The sequence below is a fragment of the Crassostrea angulata genome, chromosome 3 (genome assembly GCF_025612915.1).
Source record: "Crassostrea angulata isolate pt1a10 chromosome 3, ASM2561291v2, whole genome shotgun sequence".
Lineage (NCBI taxonomy): Eukaryota > Metazoa > Mollusca > Bivalvia > Ostreida > Ostreidae > Magallana > Magallana angulata.
The window spans coordinates 42499162-42526076 of NC_069113.1; the positions used below are offsets into that span (position 1 = coordinate 42499162).

The 26915-nt window shown below is 35.8% G+C and overlaps 4 protein-coding genes across 17 annotated transcripts in view; all 4 read right to left on the reverse strand.

Annotated features, from left to right (window-relative positions):
- Window positions 1-1677: 1677 nt before the first annotated feature.
- Window positions 1678-3749, reverse strand: LOC128176743 (golgin subfamily A member 6-like protein 6). The gene is made up of 3 exons (XM_052843258.1): window positions 3276-3749; window positions 3153-3184; window positions 1678-3017 (listed from the first exon to the last, which is right to left on the reverse strand). The coding sequence occupies exons 1-3, from the start codon at window positions 3604-3606 to the stop codon at window positions 2052-2054; spliced, it is 1329 nt and encodes a 442-aa protein (XP_052699218.1). The 5' UTR covers window positions 3607-3749; the 3' UTR covers window positions 1678-2051.
- Window positions 3750-6100: 2351 nt separating this feature from the next.
- On the reverse strand, window positions 6101-8397 carry LOC128178597 (golgin subfamily A member 6-like protein 25). The gene is made up of 3 exons (XM_052845849.1): window positions 7954-8397; window positions 7473-7537; window positions 6101-7345 (listed from the first exon to the last, which is right to left on the reverse strand). The coding sequence occupies exons 1-3, from the start codon at window positions 8270-8272 to the stop codon at window positions 6344-6346; spliced, it is 1386 nt and encodes a 461-aa protein (XP_052701809.1). The 5' UTR covers window positions 8273-8397; the 3' UTR covers window positions 6101-6343.
- A 1377-nt stretch (window positions 8398-9774) lies between these two features.
- On the reverse strand, window positions 9775-16117 carry LOC128178267 (uncharacterized). 3 transcript variants are annotated; one of them, XM_052845364.1, is made up of 2 exons: window positions 15957-16117; window positions 9775-11449 (listed from the first exon to the last, which is right to left on the reverse strand). In XM_052845364.1, exon 2 carries the CDS (start codon window positions 11407-11409, stop codon window positions 10018-10020), a length of 1392 nt encoding a protein of 463 aa, XP_052701324.1. In that variant the 5' UTR covers window positions 11410-11449; window positions 15957-16117; the 3' UTR covers window positions 9775-10017. The 3 variants fall into 3 exon arrangements, with proteins under 3 accessions (XP_052701324.1, XP_052701325.1, XP_052701323.1); XM_052845365.1 differs by lacking the exon at window positions 15957-16117 and adding an exon at window positions 13844-13863; XM_052845363.1 differs by lacking the exon at window positions 15957-16117 and adding an exon at window positions 13902-14552 and having other exon boundaries at window positions 9776-11449.
- Window positions 16118-17764: 1647 nt separating this feature from the next.
- Window positions 17765-26915, reverse strand: part of LOC128175241 (trichohyalin-like) — a 39809-nt gene continuing 30658 nt past the window's right edge. For 5 of the 12 annotated variants that reach the window (XM_052840713.1, XM_052840719.1, XM_052840715.1 and 2 more), the window contains 11 exons: window positions 23117-26615; window positions 22913-22942; window positions 22531-22580; window positions 22335-22430; window positions 22027-22247; window positions 21708-21847; window positions 21530-21562; window positions 21066-21275; window positions 20604-20624; window positions 20356-20427; window positions 17765-18988 (listed from right to left, as the gene is read on the reverse strand). In XM_052840713.1, coding sequence (XP_052696673.1) covers window positions 18792-18988; window positions 20356-20427; window positions 20604-20624; window positions 21066-21275; window positions 21530-21562; window positions 21708-21847; window positions 22027-22247; window positions 22335-22430; window positions 22531-22580; window positions 22913-22942; window positions 23117-26615 — 4569 coding nt within the window. In that variant the 3' untranslated portion in view covers window positions 17765-18791. The remainder of the gene's footprint in view (window positions 18989-20355; window positions 20428-20603; window positions 20625-21065; window positions 21276-21529; window positions 21563-21707; window positions 21848-22026; window positions 22248-22334; window positions 22431-22530; window positions 22581-22912; window positions 22943-23116; window positions 26616-26915) is intronic. The other 7 variants (XM_052840714.1, XM_052840716.1, XM_052840721.1 and 4 more) reach the window with 7 other exon arrangements.

Here is a 26915-nt window from a genome sequence, read left to right on the forward strand (position 1 = left end):
AATATAATTTGATATTTAAACAATCTTACATAGAGATTTTGACATGATTTGGTTCATTTGTCGAACCTCTGTTCATTCTACATTGACATTAGCATTGACGTAATAGGATCAATATTTCCTTACCCAATGAATATTACATTTCATCATTTGAAAAGATATTGATCGATAAACCCAAGACATTGATAAAAATACAAGATCTATATACCAGCAGTTTTGAATTGAAATGTATGTTTTGCATTGCAATATGATAAGGGTCGATAATATTTGCTATTTTTATAAACATAAAATGTTTTCTAAAATATGATTCATGCGGGTATGAAAGTAGCGAGCATTGCAGAAAAAAATATTTATTCCGCGTCAGCGGGTTATGATATTTTTTTTCTGCAATGATCGGTACCTTCATGTCTTGCATAAATCAACAAAGAAAACATTTTATGGTTTATATTTACATTTTTTTAAAACAAATTTTTGAATTGAACATAAAAGTAGGTAAAAGTAAATAAATTATTGTTAATTAATGTACTAAAACGAAGTAGCTCATGTCGTCTTATATGGGAATTTGAGTATGGCATCATCATGGTTTTCCGTGCAGTCTAGGATTTTCCTTAGGTTGCTGAAGGTTTCGACCGATCGATAAACTGGCTAAAACTGCATCGTGTATAATTCAGCCCTGTTAGTTTCTATAAAGCTATAAATAACAATTTGGATTTTTATAGAAATAAAGGAGAACATACTCGATAGTTGTAAAATATAAACAGTTAGATGCTTTTTTTTTTTAATGAGCCTGAATAGCAATTCTAGTAACTACAAAAAAGTCATGCCTTACCGCGCATCTTACCTTCATAACCGCATAAAACGTCGAAGAAAGCCTTTTTATATATTTTAATACTTTCTTTAACTTTTTTCTTCTTCAAAAATCTGTTTTATTTTTATATTCTTTTACATATATAATATAATTCAATGTCAAATTTTGCTTGATTTCAGTTTGACAGCAATATACTTAAAATTAGATCAACTGAATGTATGTCAAATCAGGTTTTTTGATTGTAAATCGCTGCTTGCTGAATTTACGTTTCCTGCGTATTGTGAAAATTACAGGGAGTTTCTTCCACGTTTATAGGAAATGCATATTACTAGTCTAGTAAGTTGTCACCTGTCATGTTAAAATCGGATAAAAACTCCATGTGAAATATTCGCTGAATTGTATATTTTTGTTGTGTTTTTCTCAATACATGTAGTTGCTTTTTCATTTGTTTGGAGGGGAGAAGGCTGTTGTTTGTGACTTTAATTGTCCTGTAGATATTATTCTGCTGTATTTAAATCTGAAGAATATCATTATGGTTTCGAGGAGATTAACAGTTATGGATATTTCTTCAATAATTCTCTCAAGCTTTCTAAGCCCGAATGTACCTGCATTCTATTGTCACCATGCCCACTCCCTCCCTCCCCCCCCCCCCCGATGCATGCATTCTAGTGTCACTATGCCCCCCTGATGCATGCATGTATACACAGTGCTCCTGTACTGGTACTTTATATATCGTCCCACATGTGTTCTGTGTGTACAAGGGACGACAGACCTTTGTGTTACCAATTATATGATTGATTAAATGGTTTTTAACATCAGAGGTTTCACAAAGCATTGGTCCAGATTATTTGAATACAAAACGCTGCTATTTAATTAAGATTTTTATTTAAAATATACGATGTAACATGATAAACGAATAATTAACAAAGGATCCTCTGTACAGTTTGTCATTGGAATGACCTTCAAACTTCCGTGCAATGGTTTCAAACGGTTCCAGAATGATACATTGTAATAGTTGAACGTGCCAATAGGACGTGAAGGAATTTTAAATCAGTGAGAAACAATGGTGTTTAACGATGCCAATGGCTGAAAAATATCCAATTTGCTGCCTCAAGTTTAAAGCATATAATCTAGTATATATAAAAAGAGGCAGTTATTGTGTACACATTTCAAGATTCAAAGCAGCAATAGTTTCGATCTTTTCACCGTTGATAGGTTACGTTTTTCGCATTTTTTGCGCTTTTGCTCAAAATGACCATCCCTTTTCTTGCGCTTTTCCACCCCTGGGAGGTGGCGGCGTGAACTTCACGTTGGCGTGATGAGAACGATTCACGACCCCGCTCATCCATGGCATCGAACGCGGCGGAGACACGACTCGTGTGCTTCGACGCCGGGCGTTACCTCCATAGACCGAGTTCCGGTGGTTTGAGACTGGTGAAAGCTGTTCCAACAGCCGGAGGCGCGCCTCTAGACGCTCTAACCGTTCCTCGTCTTTCCTCTGCATATCTTCTAGATGGTCAATCTTTTGTCTTTGTTTTTCTTTTTCATCTCGAAGCTCAATGATTTGAATTTGCTGGCGAGTTCTTTCACTAACCCCTTCGTCATGTAGGACCTCTAGTTTCAGAATCTGTACCTTCTGTCGCTCGTTTTCGTCCTCGATGTCTCTTATCTTCTTGAGCTGTTCGTTCAACTCCTCGTCTTTTTCGATGAGCTGCTGCTTCTGTTGCTCTAACTTCTGCTTCAGTTCATCCAACTCTTCTGCTTTCTTGTCCAGGTCAGCCTTACTCTCAGTTTCGCAGACACCGCTGTCGCGAAGTTTCTTGTTCTCCAACTGAAGCTGAATAATCTGTTTTTGAAACGTGTTTAGTTTTTCAATGAGAGCTCGGTTCATTTTTCTTAGTCTCTCATTGTCTGCCTTCACTCGCTGCAGTTCATCCCAAGATGGATTGCTGTGTTGTGTGGTTTGAACAATTTTTTGGAAGAGTTCGGCAATTGTTGGTGCAATGCGCACGAGTTCAGTCTCTAGAGTTTTCATGTCCACGCTGGCATTTTCTGCAGCAACATTTGCCATGGCAGCTGCAGCTGCGTGCACCGACTCCGCAGCCACAACAGGATCAGGAGCAGACGACACGTTTGTATTAGTGCGGGAAACAGATGATGTACTCCTGCTGTGGGCAGGTGGAGGATTTTTCTCTGGTTCCTCATTTACAATCTAAATATTCATGATTACAAAAGTTTAAAGAAAGTCCAAGAATACCATGCTATACTTATAAAACGTCTAAATTGACCAAAAGGAATGGGAAAATAAATAACTTTACAAATAAACAGAGAAATTCAAATTGCATACCTGCTCTTCTGATCCAACTGCGGCCGCAGGGCCTGTATCAAAACGTATGAAAAGAGATGTAGATTCATATTATATTAATGATTTCAGATTAAAACCAAAACAAGTATTCTAATTCATTCTTACTTGTACAGGAGTCTTCTCGACCCGCAGAAACAGCTTTTGGCTTTTCAACAATATCCATTTTCTCGTTGATTTCTTCAAATTTCCCCGAGGAATCATTGCTGAGAATCTTACAAAATATCTCATACCCTTCGTCACCAGTCTCCAGAAGAATGTTTAGAAACTTCTCCGCTCTCATTAGTTTAGTGTTGGGCTTCACATTATTAATATCGTTCTTGTTTTCCTCCGTAAACACTCCGGCCGCTATCATTTTATCCGTTATTTCCGGAACCGGAAGTTCCTGTTTCAGGAACATCCAGTTCCTCCACAACTTCCGCTCGTTTTCAGGCTTCATTTTCACTCTTTAAATCATCATAATCGTTTTCCTTTTCTTCTGCTTCATATCGCAGATGTGAGTTCTGCGACGTCCAAAATTCAAAATGGCTTCCAGATGTTCAAGTTAATTTGGTATTCTTTTGTTCCTAGGGATTTAAACGATATCTCCTGTTGAATTCATCCGATCAGTAGCGTTCTTGTTGATGAGTCTCCGTTGTTAAAATGATAGTGATGATGTCACAAAGGTCATCTGTGGGGTCAAATTGAACAAATACCAACGACACTTGATATTTTATTTATCTCACCGCCTGGCAATGTTAGAGGTTTATATAGTTTTAATAATTAATATTTTTACAGATAAATCTCTATTTCGGGTTTTGGCAATTTAGGCTGCATTTTTATCTTGCACTATTAGAGGCCGAGTATTTCTCGCGCGTCCCTATGTCAAGGATTCGGGCAGTACTAATTTGCAGACAAAATAATACAGAGACAAAAATTCGCAAACAATATCATATACTAATAAACAGCAGAACAATGGTAATATACATGTATGCTTAAAATGATATGGGGGTGGGATGAATGGGATAGAAGACCGGGCATAGTTTCATTGTTTTAAATTACTTTAACTTTTCATCTAATATTATCTATTGTATACTAGTTTAATATCATTCATTTTTTGGACCATCAAGATCCAGGTGTAATCAGACCGCACCATTTTTAAGGCATCACTCTTAAGGTTGCAAAAAGGTACATTGTTTGTTTAGAAAAAGCTGCACAAAGGTAGTTTATTCGAAGCCACTTCATAGACACTTGTTTCTGCATTAAGTATACTCAATATTGTAATATTAAATCTACATATGATAATGTAATATAATGGGGTCAACTTTATCGCAGAATCAATTGCCTGTGGAGAATTTTCTTTTTTTTTGGGGGGGGGGGGGGATTTGCAAAATCTTGATGTATAAGAGAAGACATGACGCATTGTGGTGTATTTTAAGGACCACACAACCATCGACAAATCACATTAAACGCTAACAAGCATAATAGTATTACAGAAGGGGGAGAGGTCACACCCCACTCTAAAAGATTAAAAAATAAAACTTATTAAATTCAAATAGTAAAGTAAAAAAAAAATGTCACACCCGGCCCCTTATCATGAAAAATTATCAACCCCCCCCCCCCCCCCCCCGGGAAAAAAAAAATCTTGATCCGCGCATGGAGACAATTCAGGAATTTAAACGGTACCTTCTACGATTAATTTGCGAATGGAATGGGATATATCATGTGATTTTGATTCCGAATTGTTTGAAGTCAAGATACATGTTTAAATTCCATATTATAATGGTTATAAATTGCAATTGCCATGCTAGCAATATTCGTGATGCACATTAACACATTAGCAATGTTTACTTTTGGTTTTTTATTTTCATTTTACTTTTAATTTTCGAAATGTTAATGGGAAAACTACGGTTTAAGAAAAATAAACGCAAAGGATGTTGACTGGTACGAAGATAAGAGTTGCTTTAGCGCTGTATTTATTTACTGATTATAAATATATAAACATGCAAGTGTTAGGCGATTTGTATATGCAATCAACGAATTAAGACTCGTATTCATGAATCAATGCATAAAAAAGTTAATTTAATAGATTTATTCATATCTTCATTTTATTATTCATATCCAGATGTTATCCAGAATGTCGTATAAACTCGATTGGGTTAATATGTGATACTATTAGCTTATTGGTTTTATCCAGTTTCCTTTGGATTTATGTATGTACATGTATATCCCGGAAGGTATGCTTATGAATATATATATTTTTATACTTGAATGAAACGCCTATTTTTTCATCTCTTAGATGTTGCTAATTATTTACAGCAATATGCTGTAAAACAAGGTTTTTTACACGTGCAATAAAATCTTAAATGTTTCCGAGATTCTCGAGCTCGTTGTCGCAATTACAATACCCATCTCTGTTTATCAAGCAACCATAGCAGCTGCTACATGTATTTGTTGTGTTAATGTCAATGGTAGCGCTATTTATCAATTGTATATAGAGAAAATTTGGTTTTTAACATTATGTAAATATCTGTTAAAATGATGCCAAGGTGTAACCATGGTTATCATCGTTAAAATTATACGATTTAAACTTTTCAATCTTTGTTTGATTAAATCATTTATGGTGATCTCGTGTTGACATCTACACACCACTGGTTCGAAATAAGTTAATTTTCGTTCGTGTTTTACAATTTCAGCGATGGACTTGGATTTTAAGTTCATATTTTTAGTGAATACAAATGTTAGATGTTAAATGTGAAACGGATATTTTTTCACTAGGGAGGTAGGTCAAAGAACGTTTCGTAGAATACCGGTATTTTGATTGAGAAGAAAGTTTGAAGTTATTTTCAACATTTAATTGTATCTACAGGATAAAAACATAGATACCAAAGTATATATAATGAACAAAAACTATTTTGTATCGAGATTTAAAACAACAACAATACACATTCATGTTCATTTTGAATATTTCATTTTATAAGATAAAAAATTCGTCGTACATAAAATCGAACATCAATATCATAAGAATTCTAAGCAGAAACGATTTACAACACTCTCAATGAAAAGGTTCACTGGACAAAATACAATTTCAACTTACAGATAAAAAAAATTAACATTAAAATTGCCATTTTTTAATGAAATGGAAAGGCTTGTATGTCTGCATATTTTTTTTTCAGGTTTGAGTGACGCCATGTTTATCACGTGATTTCGCTGTTGTACATCTGACCCAGAAGTCGCTTGGTCGTCCTGAATTTGGGGTCCCGGGATTTGATGCTCTTGGTTTTGTTGACCGGGGCTTCCTCTATCTGCTTCAGTCTTTCCTCCAGTCGTCGCAGACGTTCGTCTCCCTGTCTCTGCTTTAGCTCCAGCTGACGAATCTGTTCCTGCTGTTTATAACGGTCCTCTTTCAGTATGGCGATTTCTTCCTGTTGCCGCTCGTTTTCTTGCTGGCCCTCCTCGTGAAGAATCTCGAGTTTCGTGATCTGCCGTTTCTGGCGGATAATGTCCTTTTCAATTTCCTTGATTTTCATCAGCTGTATGTTAAGCTCCATTTCTTTTTCTTCCAGTGCATTTTTCTGTTCTTCCAGTCTCCTTTCCATGTCTTGTAATTCCCGAGCTTTGCGCCCAAGTTCTTCCTTTGCCTCTTTTGCACCTTCGCCATTTTCCCTTAGATTCTTATTCTCCAACTGCAACTGGATGATTTTTTGCTGGAAGTTGTTCAGCTTCTCAATCAGTGCCCTGTTAGTTTTTCGCAGCCTCTCGTTTTCCTCCTTCACCTTGCGGATTTCTTCTTCGCTGACCGGAATATTTGAGGATGTCGTCTTCGATATCTTTTGGAAGAGCTCAGCAATGGTTGGTGCGATGCGAACAAGTTCCTGCTCCAAGATGTTCATGTCCACTGACAAGTCTTTTTCGTTTAGTCGTTTGTCATCGCAAGAAGCGGCTGATGGCGGTTGCTCGTCTGCCACGTAAGATGGTTGAGGTGGCTGCGCTTGGTTTGGGAATCTAGTTACTGAATTGACCTCTCCCGTGCTGGGCTGACGGACCATTCCTCCTCGAGCGCCGCTATTACTTGTTGGACGTCGTGAGCTTGCGCTGTTGGGGTTACTTCCGGAATTCTGAGACCGCCATGCTTGTCTTGCAGATCGCCGATTTTTCTCTCCGGTTTCACCATCTCTGCTTATATCAGTACTTCCGCTCTACAACATTCAATTTTAAACATGATCTATTTTTCAACATTTCAGAAAGTTTTGTAATATTAAAAAGCATTGTTTTATCCTTAGTAAATGCCTTGTAATAATTGTACCAAGGTGCTTAAATGCTTACTGAAGCTGTGGAAGGTCTTTGTGAGCCTCGGGTGTCTGGCCTGCAATCACTAGAGGCCGCGGAAGCTGTTATAAAAATGTGATGCACATCAAATAAAAATCAAAATGTGGAAATCAATTACTGTTCTAGAATTCCTCCCTAGTTTGTATGATTAATCATATCTCCATTGTTTTTTGTTATTGACCTGTACAGATTTATAAAAGTCACGTGATTTGCGATGAGACGTGGTTCCACCCAATAGTTTAAGATAATTTATAGTGGTGATTTAAATCCTTAGTTTAAATTTAATGCTGACGTCAATATGCATATCAAATTGCGTGAAATCCAGTGCGAGTTTTTCTCGAAAAAATGAAACTTGCACGCGTTTGCAATTCAATTTTATTAGTTTCTTACGCAAAATTAGAAATAAATATACACTTGTATACTGTACGATGCCATTTTAAAGCTACATGAAATACATAATGACAAGAAACCGCCTTACCGTCTTCCACCAGTGGGTGAACCACCATCACGTTACCACTGGGGAGGTTCAGTTTCTCCATCAGGGACGTGTATCGGTTGTCTGTTCTCATGGCGTGGAGCACGGTGGTAAACATCTCGTACCCCTTCTCGCCGGCCTGGATGAGGACGTTCAGGAACTTTTCGGCCTTCATTTGGCGCGTGCTGGGCTGCACCATCATGATATCTCTCTTATTCTGGGCAGTAAAAATCCCAGCCTCCATCATCGCATCAATAAAATCCTCCACGTAGATTTCATTCTTCAGGTATTGCCAGTTCTTCCACAACATTCGCTCATCCATGTTTGGTGGTTGTATGTTTTTTTCCCTTTGTATGGAGATTCAGTAACTAGATTCAGTACATGTTTGTTCCTTCCGATTTGGTTCTATACTGCTAAATCTACCAGGGCTAATCAAGTGTCATTCTAACAGTCGGATGAACAATGGAAAGACTTGGCAACGCTTAGGGGTCCTTCAATAGATCGCATTGCATTCTTATGACGACTGTATCTATTAGATGGCCATTCCCCAACAGAACCTCTGTGTATTTGCATACTGGGATACCATTGGTTATCAGATAATCTGAATATTGTTAATTAAAATTCAAGTAAAAGATAGATAGGAATAAATAGATATGGCTTTTCTTTGTTGTTATGATGCTATCTCTTAGTTTTTAAACCCCCGTTGAAGCCCTGTGGTTCCTGTATACAATGGTCAAATGTATACGTCATTGTTGCTGCAGGTATACAGTTCTGTAAGAAATGGCAAAGGTATCGCTTGTTTGTCCTCCATTTCCTATTGTAGTCACGTGGTGTATTTTTTGCTTGACAAAGACATTCGTCAGTTTTGATCATTGTTCAGTTTGGTGCACTAAGATGTTTTCCATAAACAAAGATTTTATTCATATCTAAAACTGACTTATAATCTAATTTTATCCCTTACTCAACCACATCAAAGGATAATGAGTAATAATGTATATCATCTTGAGAAGTCAAACCTGTAATTTGTGAAAGACCATTTATTTCTGTTCAATGTTGATTTTCTATGCTTAAAAAGTTTTAAGATTTTCAATATCTCAACCTCTTATAAATGTAGATGAATGTTTTGATATGGATTCCGTGCTAACCTCTTATCAATCTTCTTCCAGTACAGGTAAAAGAACGTTTCAGATCCTGCAGTTGTATCCAGCAAATTTTATTTTTGCTCAGGATCTTCGCAGCTGCTTCGTTGATTGATTACATGCATATAGCATTCTATAATTAAATGTCCGATTTGTTGTTAATTGTTAAACTTGAAATCGTTACTATACAATTTGTTAACAACTTTATCAAATTTTAAAACGACTTTTTGAAAGATTAATGTTAAACAGCTGGCCAAAAAGGGGACCGGAGGAGGTGTTTGGCTATCTGGGGGAGCACAGAACTAAACCTCCCACAGTTCAAGGATTTGTCACCAACTCTTCATGTGTGAGTTTTTAATTTCGTGTGATTTTTTAAAATAAGAAACATCTGATAAATTCGGTTTACATAAAAACGTTTGTTTAACATTGTTTTTACTTTTGATGTAAACAGAAGAATTACGGTCGTTAATCGTGTATGTTTTACTTCTTGATTATGTGGCTGAGACTAAGTTGCTTTCAATTAATGTCCATTAGATATTCAAAACAATGAGAATACAGCCGTTCACGTACGTGCTCCCGGATTACGAAGCTTACAGATCTGTTATAATCTAAAACCAAAAAGATATTTATCTCGATAAATTGCGATATTTTATACAATGCATATTTTTATTAAGTAACAAATTTAACAAAAATCATTTTTTTTCATTTTATTTGATAAATATGCATTTAGATTTACAATAAATTGTCAGAAAAAATTCCCTCAGATTGTTTACGAGTTCATTTAACAACCACATATTCACTTTAAAAGAATGTATGGCACTAGAAAACAAAACATGATGAGACCATAATTATCCGTAATGATGGCGCAGCAACTCGCAAAAGCACTAATTCGTCTCTTATTTCCAACCCCGAACAAAACAGTGAAGTATCACATATTGGATCCAGTAATCAAAGAAGGATTGGGGATTTCTGACATGGTAGGAACTGTCAGACTGATGCTACGGTTAGAGGAATGGATCCGCGGTCCCATCGGGATGCGGTTGTTTTCCCCGGTTTTCAGTTTCTCTAGTTTTTCTAGCCATACCTTGTATAGGTCGTATGTCTCTAGGGACTGGATTCGTGGAACGTGCCACTTTGTTCTAGTAATGGACATTCCTTCTTTTTCTAATCCAGTGGAACAAGGGTTCAGATTCTTCGAAAGATGGCCCGCAGAACGAGATCTCGAGTTATCGACTTTTGCCCCCGGGGGCAGCTTCCACTGGATTCCTATGGTTTCAATCTTACTGCGTCCTTTACGGTAAGAGATTTGTTTGTACAACGAAGAATCACTTTTGAAACTTTTCTGACTACATGGAGTAGAGTTTATTTCACTTCTTCCATCTTGGACTGGTGAATACATTTCGGGCGTTTTCCGCACATATGCAGCACTTTTCGGGGCAGTTTTCTCGGGTTTCTCTCGATCCACTCCGCTCCACGTAACTCGTCTTGCAGATTTTCGTTTAGAAGTTTCTTTCGGCGATGGAAGAGGTGACGAGGACTGGTTGCTATACGTGTCGAGGTCATTCATACCAAGGGTCAAGTCTTCATAATCAGGGGTCATCGGTGTTTGGCCTTTCTTCAAGATGCTTGTTTCAGGTTTGGCGATGGAATGCTTGTCAGGATACTTATTCTGAGGTAGGAAAATTCCTTTTTGCTTATAAACTTTGACATAAGTGGAGTCATCTTTGTCGATGGGAACGCGGGGATAAGTTGATGGACGGTCCAATCTTTTAACGAACGCGCTCTCACCATTGGTGTGATCCATAACCACGCGCTTAGCAACTGGTGTAGTGGCGCGGTTAGAAATCTGAGGCAGTGTTGAGGAGGAATTTTTGCGATTATCAAAGAAGACTTTCATCTTCTCCTGATTCCGTCTGACAGTATCACTGTTTCTCCTCATCTGCTCATGGCGTTTGATTAGCTGATGGCCCTCGCTGCTGATACGGCTTTTCTCCATTTGCATTTCGGAATTGAATTTCTTATTCAGACTAGAAAGCCGAAGGTACTCCTTAAGATTCTCTCTCTTAAGTTTATTCACGACCTCTGTCCGATTACACAGTTCTCCTGGGATGCCCTGCCTTAATTTACTGGCAATGCTATTCCTGAGAAGGTTTTTATCCACTAGGTTATTTTGCACCAAATACACGTCTTCTCTCACTTTGAAAATCTTTGTTTTTCCACACTCACTTTTAATTGAACTTGTCCTTTCTTTTGAATAGCTCTCCGATGTTGAGTAGTTGGAACTATTTTCTTTCCTCTCTATGTACGGGGACTCTCTCATCTTGACAAACTTTTACCAAAATCAGTTCTCCAAGCTTTGTCTAAAATGAAATAACAAAAATGGTAAAGTTAATCAGACACACCCTGATTTCTCTCTGTCGAAGTGATCTATCGAATCGGTTTCCCCCGGACACTTCAAAACCAAAGACAACATGAGACTACCGAAACCGTACACTTTTTGCTTAAGATTTAATAAGTCCAAGAACGGTCTTGTTTTGTAACGAGCATTGTCAACATCAATGGAGATAAAAGCGGCCTTATTACACACATAAAGTATTCCCGACCGAGACGAGCGCTAGCAGTCCCCTCGGTTTAGTGGAGGGTTCCTGTCGTTACATTCCGTTTTATACTGACAAACACGGACTTGACTTTTGTCACCTACGGCGAGTCCTCCAAAGAATATCGAGTATCTTATCAACAAAATATAAGCTTTTCATCGATCAAACACTTTTATAATGTACCTGCTCAACTTTAAAATGACTCGAAACCATCGAAAATGACATTCGTGAACCAAATTAATAACCACCATACGTCATTTTGCAAGGTTAAACAGAGGCGCTTTTGAAAACAAAGTGAGCTAATATTGTCGAAAACATTTTTGAGAATGGTGCGATTTTTGGTTTGTGTCAAAGGAAAAGAATATATAGAATACAAAGCTTAATAACTTGGTACTTGTTCAACCTCCTTAATATTTAAGATCTATGGAAATCAACAAAAATTCACTTCCAAATCTTATTTAATTCTATGTTAGAATTAGGAAGTTACAATTGTAGCGTTCTTGGTAAGTTTCCATACTGTTTGAATGCGTCATTTCTAAAAGCATCCAATAACAAATTATACCGCTTTAATGAAAGAAAAGTTTAAAATCATTTTAATGTTGAACCAATAAAACGTGTTTGTATATTCAAAAATACATGGATATGAAAGTTAAATTTGTTTTGATGAAAATTCGCCCCCCCCCCCGACTTTTGTACGCCCGCTTCTTCAGGAAAAAAAGTGGATTCAAGATGTTGTATAAAGGTATGTCTATGAGAAAGTCTCGGCCAAGACACTCTTGTGTTTGTACATTTACATTAGCTCTCAGTTGTCTTAAGCTACTTGACTGATAGATACAGGACAAGGAAGGATGATGCACTCAATCAGGAAACGGTCGCTGATTGGTCAGATTTCTCAAGTACCCGTATTAAACTTTTACCTTTCCAAGTGATTTATGTATTGCTGATATTAATGTCCATTTCTTATAAAATATACCATGTTTATGAGGCCACTATATCGTGTTCCGTGATAAAAGTATGAAGTTAGTAATCCTTCACCTCTCCAGCTTTGTTTGATTTGTCAATTCGATTTTTATTGAATGAAATAGTGCACCTGCATCTTACCAATCTTCGAATGAACCTCAACTTTTAACGTTATTGTCAAGTAGAGAAGTGGCGACCGTTTCTCAGTTTTACAAGGCTTTATTTCTGATAATAATATATGTGGCGGCAAAGGGAACAGCCTGTTCAGACCTTTGTCATATATATGCATATTTAGCGAAATATTTCTTTGAAGCCGTTAAAGTTCAGATTTTCGCCAATTTTGAAAACGTATCGAGACCCCCAAAGGTTGTTTGGAGTAGGAATCAATTTCAGTAAATTTGAAATAATGAAGAACATAAAAAGGCATATAGACACCGTTTGACTTTGACCGTTGTAAAACGTATAACAATAATCCAACTATTATAGATGTTTTTCAATATTTTATAGAGAGCTCTTCATCTAAAGGAGATATATATGGTCTAAAAATGGCCACAACCATCTAGCCCTCTTAAATGTACAGATTAACAGCTTAAATAATGGTCTTAAATGTACAAATTGACATCCAAAAGTTCACGTTAGAATATAGCTAAACTAGTAAAGTGGTTGTCCTTGGGCTAACCGAATTTCACAACACAATAATGTCACTCGCATTGGATATATTATTAAGAAAACGAAAATCGTAATCAAAAATCAATGTTCAATTGCACGATTTTAATCAAATATTTAAACGTTTGACCCTCATATCAACACTAGCTTTAGAAAAACAGTGTAGCATTGACAACTTGACTATTCCACACCAATAAATACTCATTCATGGTAACTGTATGATTTTACAATAACCGTATTTAGTATGGTTAACATATACAGCATAAAACATTTCGTAAACCATAAACCACTTATAAGCGACATCATTATGGAAGAACAATCAGGCACATAGCAACAAGGAGGGGGCAGCTTCCTCCACATTTTAAAAATATCTATCTTTTTTGTACATTTGTGTATAGAAAATTAAAAGTACAAGCCAATTAGTTCCTGCACTACTTATCTGGTCTCTCCATTTTAAAAAATGATGCTACGTGCCTGTCATTGAAAAACAGTCAACGGAAATGACTAAATCGAACAAAAGGTCCGTCAAACCTGACCCAACAGCATCACGAGCTGTCCGCACGATGCAATCAATGGAGAAAGTACCTACCCGTGCCATCCTGGGCTACAGGAACAACAGTCGGTCGTGAGGACAGATTTTAAAACTCCAGTAACTCAGACACGGTGTAGATAAAATGTTCTTTTAACCGACAGATACACATAGGATTTCCACAAAGACTGGGGGTAGATCAGCGGATTAAATGAACGGGCGCATTCCACAAATTGGATGGTAAAGTTGAAGTGAACAATATTGACCGCTCTCCTGATCGGGGAGACAGTATTGTAGCCAACTACGCCTGCATTGAATGGTCGCGGAAACCCCCACAGTAACCCGTTAACAACGTTATATCTGTCCGCTTTATGACAATCTTTCAACACAGAAGCAGTCTTCGAGGGCCATCATTTCCCTTTATCAGGGCAAACAAGAGGTGTTAAAATTTTTCAGTTCAATAAAATATATCTGTTTTGAACGAATGGCAGACAATAAGGGTGTAACAGTCGGAAGACCTCGCCGCCGCTGTGCTTTTTATTGTCAATTCGGAATCCATTTGCAAAGTGTGTTAGCTTTATTTGTTGAATGTTAAAATGCAACAAAATGACGTCTTTTAATTGTGTACAGTCCCATAATAGATATATATTCTGTACTTGAATGATCACAATGGTTAATTCAAATTGATTTCCAGAGTAAACATCGCTTAAGTTATGGCCTGTTCGGAACGAGGGACCGTTATATTAAATCTCTAATGAAGCGTCCCTTGGCGTGTCCTAGTTGTCAAGAATCGGAGGAAGTCATCGTATGTAAAGCTGGCATTTAAAGATATTAAGAAATTAAACACCCGGATCCCATATTTGTAAAGAGCGGATGTAATTCTATAAAATAATGACTAAAATAATTACACTGATTCCTGATATTTTTCGTTATTCATACTCAGTCATCTATTTTCAATTGAATAATTCCACAGATTTTAGTTTACATGAAGACTAACAAAATCCTTCTTGTAGATTTATATGTAACTGAAATCTTAGGTTAGAAGACAAAGCGCACTAACTGCGATCTACCTTAAACATATTCATAAACCTAATCAATACACCCCCCCCCCTTCTAAACACACGCACACGGGAAATATTTTCAATTTAATTAAAATACCACAAAAACCAGTTTTCAAAACCCAAATTAATTTTCATTTTTTAAAATGCGAGCAAAAATAAAATTGGGAGAATTGCCCGCTACGGAGATCGCTAATTATTCACCATGTTATACCGTCACGCTGCGAATGTTTGAGTCATATATTGAAGGTAAACGAAATTATAAGATAAGCCCCACTTCAAAAGTAATTAAGCAATTGTGTCCATTCACCGGGCCTTCTGCTTTAACATTAACCATGAACCCTCGGTCCTGTGGATTTAATCGCCTTAGTACCCGGGGCTTTAACTAGCTCGTTGTGACAGAGCAAGTATGATGAATATGGTTTTCATAAAGCATGCATTGAAATCTTATCCTACACACGTTATTTTTTTATCTGTGAAAATTTATGTCAATGACTTCATATCTGCCGTTGGCACACAGTCAAAATGTTCAGAAGTTAGATATCAATCGAAAAACCGAAAATCATTTTTGTTATTGAGGTTGATACATGTATATTCTGGGTCAGTCGTTTTAATCCAGTTTACTTTATTGATTATAAGTCGCCTTAAACTAAATAATTTTAGCACGTTTTGAAATATCAAAATCTGAATTAGATTATTGTTATCAGGGGAATATACTTCCTTGCTATGTAATCTTGATTTTAAAATGCATAGGTTTTTTCTTCTCTTGTATATATAGCTGATGAACCCGTACCCATTGGTTCTAAACCCGTGCAGTATGCTATACGGCTATTTTTATCGATACAGATTAATGTCAATACATGTAGATGAAAACCCACAGCCAGAGAACATTGCGCATAAATTCTTTACATTGATTAATTGATCCCTGATTCCGACAGCAATCTAAACTATTGTATATAAAAACCTGCTTATGAATTCAGAAGGAAGCAAGAACACGTTAACAACAATAATTCCCCTTCCCGAGATTATAAATCAAGATATCATATTAAAATCTTACCTATTTTTGTGTTTAGGAAAACATTACACTGTCCTTAAAGTGTTTTTCACAGTTCATTATCGCTGGAAATAAAACGTGTTGATCCTAACGGCCATCATGAGTAAAAAAAAGTTTAAAAAATATACAGTATCGTTAAATCAATCGGACTCGGTTTAGAAGTCTATCTCACGATAAATCGCCTAGAGATCTTGGACTAACCTTTTAATGCTATTAATTCCCACAACACAAACTTACGGAGAAAATCTGTTTAGACTACGCGTAATATTTAAACAATGAGAACTGATGAATTCAGCTTGATCAGAAAAAAGATTTAAAAAATATTCAATCAATATTAATGAAAAGATGGATAATCTTAAAATATCTTTTAAAATATCTGACAAGCCTGGGTATTTTAACGTTTGTAAAATTGTGGAAGGCGAATTAATATCTCATACTTAATTTTAGAATTCAAAGGTAAGAAAATTATTGAGTATATATAAGCTATGATTAAGCTTATGTAATTGTAGTGTACAAGGGTGCCGCAATACTATTATGCTTGATAACAACTTTGGTGTGAAGAAGAGTACCATTCCTAAAGATATGGGTAAACATGATTTTTTCTACTTTTTTCTCTTTTCTTAATTAAATTATTAATTCTACATACTATATTTGGAATCAATGGATGAGAAGAATTGCGTTTCTTTCTCTGATATTTTTCGTTAGTAAGAAATTAATAGATATGGGATGAGTTTTTTATCTACACAAATTCTAATTTCATATGTTATTATTCTGTAAAAAGAATAACCCTTTAAATAAAAAATTAATTTCTGATTTTGGTTCAAAGACACATGTACAGTATTACATTGTAATACAAGTATATTTTCACAAATATTTTAGTTAATAAACTTGTACCTATTTCTTTTGACCTTTTCACAATATTTTAATGATATAAATAAAAGGGGGACTTTATTATACAGCTTGGCTTGACTTCGTTAATATATTAAATTATCATAATATATTCATAACTGAACCATTTACATACAAACCTGCCTTGATTCATTCATATTGCAGAGGGATGCCATACCTTTTTTCAATTTCAAATCATTTATTCTCTCAAAGCTATATAAATGGTACAAGAGGTACAGAACAAGATATATACACAAACACACACACAGTCTGTATAGCCATTGTGTTTGTTTCTAAACTGCAGAGGTATGCCAAACTTTCGAACACAAGAACTAGAATTTGTAACAAAAACAGATAAATTTATTGTATTTTGTTCTTTACGAGCTGTATATGACTTTTTAATGCATACAAATTTTGACTGTAACAGTTGCAAATATATAAATGTGTTGGATAATTACTTCTTTCAACAGATCAATTAATTTAGATATCTAATAATGCAGGTATCTATAAACATTTTGGAAAGATAATTTAAACACAATAAACTGCCTTTTCCGACATTTCCGTCTCTGACGACATGCATTTTTATTAAGCTGACTACTTTTATACCTTTTTGCAATTGGAAAAAGACAGTGCAGCGTTGAATTTTTTTTTCAAGGAATACTATACATTTCTAATCGAATTCACGATAATGAAAAACTCTTTTTGTTAAACACTTTTACTAGTGTTTATTTTTTTTAAAAATCGTTTTTTGTTAAGTTAACTACTTTCAGTACAAAACATCTTTGAAACATCGACAGGGTTCAAAAGATATAATAATTCAGTAGCATTAAACCCATGACAATATCTGTATATTCTGGATCAGGACATTTGATTTACGATCTGTTTATCAGTCATGAAACCCCCACCAAGGAAAACAACACAAATTGAGCATTATCTTTTATTTTTGAAATATACACGCATCTCTTTCTTTCCTTCAAAAAACTACTATAATGTACATGAATAAATAAGCTACTATCTAAAACGGAGAAACAATTAATCGTGATCACTTTAACAGATGTTGGCAAGTTTTATCACAGAAATCATTTGAAAATCCAACGAAAAAAGGAAAAACAAAATATAAACCAACACGGGTTGCTCTATGAATCAGCTTGGACGGATTCCTACACACATATCACAGATTGGCTATCGAGAATAATAAATACACAAATGTTCTTCATATTTCAAAAGTGAACACCGCTGATTAGAATGTTTAAGTCCAAGATGTGCACTTCAGTTTATTAGAAGGGAAAATGTCACAATTTTATGGCAGAGAAGGACCAACGCCAACCATGGTCCATATTGATATGAAATATGTAGTGCACATGCCACTATCGAAACCTGGGTTTAAATGACATATATTAAATAATACCATTGTAAACTTATGGAGTTGCTATCCAACTTTCGTAGTACATGCACAACTTACAGTTCGTGCAACAGTACTATTACACACATTTCCTCCTAGTTTAAAGGAAAGGATAGATAACCTCTTGTAACGTTCTAATGGATCTAGTCGAAAGAACGTGGCTTATCAAAGTCTAGATTCGTGGAGATTTCCTAACATTTGAATGTTACAGCATAGATAAATAATTATTAAAAACAACCAGCATGAGAATTTAAATAAGTAGAAACCATTCATGTATAATGTCAATGTGATAAACTAAGAACAGGGCAATCTTGAATTTTCCCAATCAAGACTGACAAACAAAATGAATAAATTAATTTCCTAGTATTATTTTCAAGGTTTGATTTTGTCATTCAAGTTACAAACATTGACCCATCCTCAATTTGATAATTGTCAGAGTTTGAGTATTACTTAGAAATGACGTCATATAGTGATTTACACGCAATTGGTACATTTAAACAATTGCAAACTTGAACATGAAAACTAAACAACTACACTGTTTCCATTTGTCACGTTTCTACGGTTTCTAGAACCGTGGCATCGTCCTCTAATGTGTTGATGTTAGTGGAACGACTACGCGCCATCATGGCGGTCTGATGACGTACTTGGGCCTCTTCTTTTAGATACTCGTTGTAAAGTTTGGGCTCCACGAAAACGAGGCCTGCTCGTGGTCTTACGTCACCGTCAAACTTGGGAGTCCAATTGGCTGAAAGCATAAAAAATAGAGGTCGTGCACATGGTAAAATATGTCATAATCGTTTTGCTCAAGATTCCTTAAAATATCACACAGATGATTCAATTTCATAACAGATTTAAAAATATTAGATTCAAAAGAAAAAACTAGTCAATTTTATCATATATTTTGTTTAATTTATCACTGAAAATTACATTTAATATATGATTTACTACATTTGTAGTGAAATTAATGGTTTGGATGTTGGCGTGAAAACTCATGCATTACTTGCTTTAACTATACCGCCATTACATATATACAAAAAAGTCATATACAATTATTAATCTAGAAGCATAACGTTATTATTTGAGGCACCATGTACATATAAGCATTTACAAGTGGAACATCATTTTCTGAATTAATCGCATGCTAGATAATACATCGGCATCGTCTGCTCTACAGGAAGTTACGTCATTATGAAGTAATCAGCAGATATACATGGACTGCCTACAGCTTAACTCACCAAAGAGCCTGAAGAACCAGGACTGAAATAAGGCAATACAGAATTAAACAGTATAAATAAGAAATGGACACTTAATTTTTTTCGTGATATTTTGAAACGTAGAAACATTACAATTGACTTTAAACGGCAAACAGTCCATGCATTGAAATATTAGGAAAATCGGTTACAGATATCAAGACCTTGTTGACAAAATCGCTACAAACAAATGTCTGTTAATTAATATTCTTAATTCCATAAATCTATGATTTTGTAAAAATATTTTCGATATTTAGCCATGCTGAAGCTCTGACGCAGCCTTAATTGTGTAATTTGTTATCCATCATGCAGGGGTCTTACCACCTGTAGCAAACTCACCTTCAAAATGATCTAAAATACATACAGATTATAAGTGAATGCATGGCTTCATGCTTCTGTGTCGGTATCATGATGCCGTATATATGGGAAATTTTACGATCTGTATACCTTGACAACTACATCAATACCAAAGTTCCTCCTCAATTAGGTACAGTTCAAACTGAGGAATCTATCGGACGAAATTGAAGTGTTTTAATTAATTAAGACCAAATTATGGAATTATGAATTATCTAAAACCTTCACATTTAGATATATTTTTGATGCGATATAACTGATGTATATTGCAATAAAACATTTAATGAAGAAGAAGCAAGAAGTTATTGCGGATTCACATATCATATCAAAGTAACAAGAACTACAGTTAACATTATGACAATACGAAGCAATCAAAGAGGATATAACATATAAAGCAAGGAACATATCCCAAAACGATAGCAAAGTCTACAAATAAAGCTTGGCTAGACTTTTAAGGTTAGGTTACGTCTGGCTAACAACGCCACATCGCCATTGTCCATACATATACCTGACAGTGAGCCAGATTTGTGAAACAACAGCGATCTGACACTACACTGTGACGGGTCTTTGGAAACTCTGCCTGTGAAATATAATGCTACTTTAACTACATGGTGAACCTCTACACGTTTAATAGAGTGAACAAGAAGCATGCATAGTGGTGTTTGCTGAAAGAAATTTGAAATATAGCTACAACGTCTAATTGGGAAAAATGGAGAAAATAAAATCAAAATTTATTCAAAACTTTAAAATACTTACATCCATGCCTACTACATGGGACTTTTTTGAAAACAAAAAACGAAAAAAAATTTGAAAGGAAAAAAATGCACTCAAAACAGAGTACTGAAACATAATTTAAAAACAAAATTCTATGGGATAGTATTAATGCGGTTTTACGAGAAAGGATATTTTAACAATACATTCTACTAGTATTTCCAAATACATACAGGCACTTCCATCACCAATATTTTCAAATCACTCAATTCAGTCCTCAACTCAAATCCTTAGAGGAAAAATGCATAAATCTGAGGTCAAAATTCAGACCTCGGCTGAGTAATGACTTGAGGAAGGTTGGTGACGGTGGGGCCAGAGTTACTAAGTCTGGCACATGCTACAACTTTCTTAAATCTTAAAACAGTACGAGTTATCATTCTTGGCGACATGTGCCAGATTACCGCGTTGTCTCATGCTATTAGATAAAAGCAGTCTAATCATGCATACCATAGGAACCATCGTCCGTCTTTTTTACCCGTCTGAATCCAAACTCTGTCATCTGAACACTGAGCTCTTGATCTGTGGAATTGCTATACTGTGCACGCGACCCGCTAATGGAGGACATCATAGACTTAGGTCGAGAACCCGGGGAATTCCCCACGCTATTGTTGGTGCGAGGTGTTGATGATTTCATGTGGCCAACATTTCGTGATTTACCTATGATTAAGTGGAAGCAATCAAATTGTGCATCAAAAAAAAGAAAGAAAGAAAAAGATAATATCCATTCATCTGCCTAAACCGAGTGATAGAGATTTTAGGTCTTTTTCATTGGTTGCAAAATCAATGGATATGCATCTTCCTTCAACACCATTCAGACAGTCACACGGTGCAAAAAAAACTGCCACCTTGCATCAAAGATACAAGTACCAAAACCTGCCTCTGCTTTTGTTTGTTTTCAAAATAATACTTACAAAATGCGCTTTCGGCGGATTCCATACTTGTGTCTATATTATACAATAATTTTAAGCAAAAAGAGATAAAAGAAATATTCCAACTGACAAAAAGAACTCTGCACAGAAAACGGCTTTATACACACACAAAAATACGTAAAAAAATTTAAAGCATGTAATTTATTTGGTGAGCACTCACCATAATTAATTTCTGACCCATTTCCATACACTTTAAGTAGTCGTCTTCGCAACTCCTCGTCCTTTTTCCTATGCCATTCTGAGTGCTTTTCTTTTCGAGCTTTTTCGTGCTCTTCGTGCATCCTGTGACGTTCATCCATTCTACAATTGTTCAAAGTACATTATGATATTAAGATTAAGGAGTGAAATCACTCTTGACATAAGATATAATACAGTAGACTATCATCCTTCTTTCCTTGATCATAAAAATACCAGCAGTAAAACCATTTATCTATCGTTTTATTTATAAGTTGCAGTATTTAAAATGCTGCATTTCTTACTCTTCTTCATCCTTTAGCTTCTTATGACTATGAGGCCTTGAATGATGAAGGAGATCCGATCTTTCTTTACGGTAATATTTATCTAAGCTGGCATTTGTTTCCTTAGCGTCCTGTAACGTTTGATCAGCCTTCTCCTTCACACTGTCATAGAGGTCCTCTGTCTTTCTAGTGAGAGTAGAGATCCTTCCATCCAAATCCGTCTTTTCTCGGCCATCCTGCTCCTGAATGAAGTAAGTGATAAGTTAAAATTGCATCAGAATCCCAAAGCTCATTCATTCACTCACACAAATCATAACATAAAAACACACCTCTTTGCGTCTAAAGCTATGAGCGAGATACTCGGATCGACTCTCTACTCCACGTCGTGTTTCTGCAGTCTCTCGTCTGACTTTGTTCGTCTGATCCTGAAATGTTATTTATATTTTTTTCCATAAAATGATTTTAAAAAAAGTGGTTTTTTTTTCAAGAAATTGTAAAAACAAAAACTTGTTCTTATTGACTTACCCTGACAGACTTATCTTCGTCGTAATAATGCGAAACAAACCTTAGCTGATCTAAAAGACATTAAATACGTATACATGTAACATTTATTAAAGAAATCGTTGATTTTAAGCGACTAAGTGAAGAAATTGATACAATTTTACCTCATTATAATATAAAATATCGTAAAAACGTGCATGAGATTATGAACAAAAAATGACAGCAAGAATATTTCCTCTCAAGAATTCATGTTATGTGGGGAAACCGTGACAGGGAAAATATTGGATAAAGTGCAACTACTTTTGAGGATGTTACCGGGTCAATTTTTACCAATGTCGTTCATTTCTAACTTCTGGTTATTAGATAAGAAACGCAAATGTTAGTATATAGTGCCGAAATCTGTTACCTGGACCAGTCGAGTTTAAGTCTGAATCTACTGCGTAAAAGTTAACGAATTGTTAAACATTGTAGAATACACTGTCTACGTATACATTAAGCGAATACAGAAATAACACATAGGTTTCTAAATAAAACTAGTTAATAATGAAGTTGTTATATTCCAACACAACTATATAAGATTACAGACATCATAGATGTTGAGAATTCTCACCTCTAAGATAGCTATCCCAGTTGTCCATTGTGCTCATTTCCAAGTCGTTCTCGCTTCCTCCGGGCGTGCTATGTTTGTAGACATCCATCATTTTGCTAAACAAGACAATGTCATGCATTGGACCCGTATATATTTGAGCGCGCTTCAACTGATGCATTTGGCGGACAAAACGTCTCTGGTCCTGATACCGTCGCACGCTCTCTTGAATGGAAGCAACTCTTCTGGGAACATTTCGTCTGCGTCCGGAATTATCCAGTCTTTCCATATCTGCTAGACTAAGATTAGATTTATTTTTTGACCGAACTGGAGCAAGTTTATAATTCGGTTTTTGAGTTTTTCGTAGTTGCTGTAAAAGATATTGTTCTTTTTGTTTGTTCCTCGCAAGTTGCGCTTTTTCTATTCTTCGTAGTCTATTTTGAAAATTGATTTCAGTAATCACATCGTCATCCTCTTCAGAAGTTTCGACATAGTCTTTATTTTGCTGAGTATGACCGTTTGTCAACACTGGGGTTTTTGATCGAGAATTGTCACGACTTTTTAGTCCTGGTTGAATCACTTCAGTGTCAGGGATTTTGGAAGCTTTACGTCTGCTTCTAGATTCTCTATCTGGCGAATCGCTAGGCCGACTACTGTCAGGAACTGTTTCTTGTCTTGATTGCTTACGACTCTCCGCTAATCTCAAAGCTGCTTCTTGGTTTTCATGAGAGTTTTCTGGAAATTCAAATTCATCTTCGTCGTCTTGTTTTTCGGTATGAGCAGATCTAGACTTTGGAGTTTGAACAAAGGCGTCTTTCTGGTGTTCCTGATAATCAACAGGAGAAAGAGAAGGACTTAAGACTAGATTATGCTTTGTCTGTGAATGACGATCTTCGGTCTGTGAATGACGATCTTCGGTCTGGGAATGTCGATCTTCGGTCTGGGAATGTCGATCTTCAGACTGAGAATGATTTCCTGAATCTCTATTTGTTACAAGTTCGACTTCCTGGAACTCGGTTCTTTCTCTTGAAATTGGTTTTTTACTATCTTTAGGTGAAACTTTTTGTTTGTTATTATCCTCTTTCTTTGGTCTGTGTTTAGTTTTTGGAGTACTAGTTGAAGGTCCCGGTTGATTTGTGGACTTGTTTTTCTTCTTTCCCTTTTCGCTCTCAGCAGCAGTATTTGCTGCAACCAGATGCTTTTCCAAATCCTCTTCTTCTGCAAGGGATCCTGGTGTGTTTACTCCACTGTCTTCTCTTTCGTCAATTTCATCATCAGCATCAACTTTGTCTTCATTAAAGTTCTCTGCAAGAGTTAGTTTTTCTGATGTTTGCCTCTGATCTTCAACTTCTTGTTGAAGTTTTCCTGAAGTTTTCCTTGGGCTTTTCTCTTCTCGCTGTTTTTTCTCAGGAGTCTTTTTCTGAGGTGTATCTTTCTGAGATTTTTCAGACGATTTTTTGTCTTTTTCCTCGAGTTTAGGTTTGGCTAACGATTTTTCTTGATTTTTATCCTCACTTTTATTTTTTACCGATGTTTTCTTATCAGATTTCTCCTCACTCTCAGACCTACTTTGAGAATCTTTCTTCTGAGTTTTGTCGACTTCCTTAAGTTCAGATGAAGTCTTTTCCTTATCTACTTTAGGCTGTTCACTAGACTTTTTTGATTTATCACTTTTACTAACAGTCGATTTCTCTTTCTGTAATTCACTTTTATCCTCTTTTGTGTTTTTTATTTTTTTATCAGTTCCAGGTTTCTCTGTGTTGTCTTTTTTGTTCTTACTCTCAGATTCCTTTTCCTCTTTATGAGCAGATTTGTCAACTTTTTCTTGATCTTTTGAATCCTGTTTTCCTTTCTTTTCTTTGTTTTTACTTTCAGATGACTTTTCTTCTTTATAAGCAGATTTTTCAACTTTTTCTAGATCTTTTGTATCCTGTTTATCTTTCTTGTCTTTTGAAGAGTTTTTGTCTTGTTCCTTTTTATCTTTTTCTTTTACCTCTGGCTCCTCATCTTTATCTGGTTCCTTGACGTCTTTTTTAGGAGTTTTGGGAGTAGCAGGTGCACTTTTTTCCTTCTGGGATTCTTCAGGTTTTGTGTCTGTTTTTGTTGTATCCTTCTTGCCTTTTTGATCTTTAGATATTTCTTCTTTTTTACTACTATCTTTCTTTCCTTTACTAGGTGTTTTAGGTGCCTTGTCCTCTTTACCTTTTCCTCCGTTTTCTGTTTGTTTTTCTTTCTTTTTAGAAGTATCTTTACCTTCTTCTGTGTCTTTTGCAACAACAGCAGCCTGTTTGATTTTTTCAGCCTCTGAATTTGCTTCTTCTGCTTCCTTTCTCAATTTCTCTGCCTCTTTTTTGGACTTTTCTGTTTCTCGTTTCGCTTTCTCTGCTTCAATGGGATTTTCTTTAATTGTATCGTCTTCTTCCTCTTCGTCCTCCTCCTGAATAGTATCAGGATCCTTTTTCCCTTTCTTATTTTTAGCCGCTAAAGCAGCTGATGCTACTGCTTTTTCGTCTTTTTTGGTTTTTTCCTTATCCTTAGCTTTGTTACTTTCTACTTTTTCTTCTTTCTTTTCTTTTGCTGATTTCTTCTTCTTTTGATCTTGTTGTTCCTTTTCTAGTTTTGCCTTTTCAGCATTAGCCTTTGCTTTTTCCGCCTCTTGGTTTGCCTTTACTGCATCTTTCTTTGCCTCTTCGGCTTCCTTTCTGGCTTTTTCAGCTTCTTTATTTTTGACGTATCCTTTTTTCTTTCTAACAACTTTCTTGCCTTTCACTACAACCACCTCCTCATCACTTTCCAACTGGTCCTCCTTCTCTGGGTCTTTTTGTTCTTTCTCTTTCGTTTTCTTCTCCTGTTCCTTTTCGTTGCTGTCCTTTACTTCTTTGCTTCCCTTTCCTTCTTTGCTGTTCTTATCTTCTTTACTACTGTCTTTCTTTCCTTTCTTGTCTTCTTCCTTCTTCTCTTTTTCGTCAGCAACAACAACAGCAGCAGCAACTACAGCTTCTTCTTTTTTATCAGTAGTCTCTTCAGGAGATGTTTTACTTTCTTGTTCTTTCTGTTTTTTCTCCTCTTCCTTCTGCTTCTTCTCTTCCTCTTTTTGTTTCTTTTCTTCCTCCTTTTTCTTTTTCTCTTCCTCTTTTTGCTTTTTCTCTTCTTCTTTTTTCTTCTTTTCTTCCTCTTTTTTGGTTTTTAATTCCTCTTCTTTCTTCTTCTTCTCTTCTTCCTTTTTTGCTTTTTCAGCTTCCTTTTTCTCTTTTTCTAGTTCCTTTTTAGACTTTGGTTTCTCTTCCTTGTCAGCCTCCTCCTGTTTCTCTGATTTTTTGTCCTGTTCTGCGTTTTCTTCTTCTTCTTTATGACTTTCCAAATTGCTCTTCCTAGATTTTGCCGATTTACTTTCCCTTTTATCTTTTTTATTCAATATATTGTCAATGTCACCACCAGTATTTCCTCCTTTGGATTTGATATACTCTGCTGTCTCTCTGTTGTCCTTCAAGATTGCAGCATCGTACGGGGTATACGATTTATCCTGAAGAAAGCGAAAACAAAGATTATCTTACGGCAATATCACAAGTATTCTAAATCCTAAATCTAGAACGTTATCCTATCAAACAGTGATTGAAAACAATTAAAATGACAACAGATTCGTTCGAATTCGACGGTAGTCAGGCACTCGCAATACAAATAAATCTCACAATTAGATGTCACTTCACGGATAGATAGACGACCGTTGGGACAAACTGAAGTAAAAATTAAACCGATTAGAATGGTAAAGATCACAGTCTGAGCAACACACACAAACTAATCCTAACTTAAATTACACCTGCTC

Excerpts from the sequence above, each read along its gene's own strand:
- LOC128178267 (XM_052845364.1), bottom strand. The coding sequence starts at position 11,409 with ATGAGAGAGTCCCCGTACATAGAGAGGAAAGAAAATAGTTCCAACTAC.
- LOC128178597 (XM_052845849.1), bottom strand. The coding sequence starts at position 8,272 with ATGGATGAGCGAATGTTGTGGAAGAACTGGCAATACCTGAAGAATGAA. Across the intron at positions 7,538-7,953 it reads TCACCCACTGGTGGAAGACG|CTTCCGCGGCCTCTAGTGAT; the intron begins GTAAGGCGGTTT and ends TTTTTATAACAG. Across the intron at positions 7,346-7,472 it reads AAAGACCTTCCACAGCTTCA|AGCGGAAGTACTGATATAAG; the intron begins GTAAGCATTTAA and ends TGAATGTTGTAG.
- LOC128176743 (XM_052843258.1), bottom strand. The coding sequence starts at position 3,606 with ATGAAGCCTGAAAACGAGCGGAAGTTGTGGAGGAACTGGATGTTCCTG. Across the intron at positions 3,185-3,275 it reads TCGAGAAGACTCCTGTACAA|GCCCTGCGGCCGCAGTTGGA; the intron begins GTAAGAATGAAT and ends GTTTTGATACAG. Across the intron at positions 3,018-3,152 it reads CAGTTGGATCAGAAGAGCAG|ATTGTAAATGAGGAACCAGA; the intron begins GTATGCAATTTG and ends ATGAATATTTAG.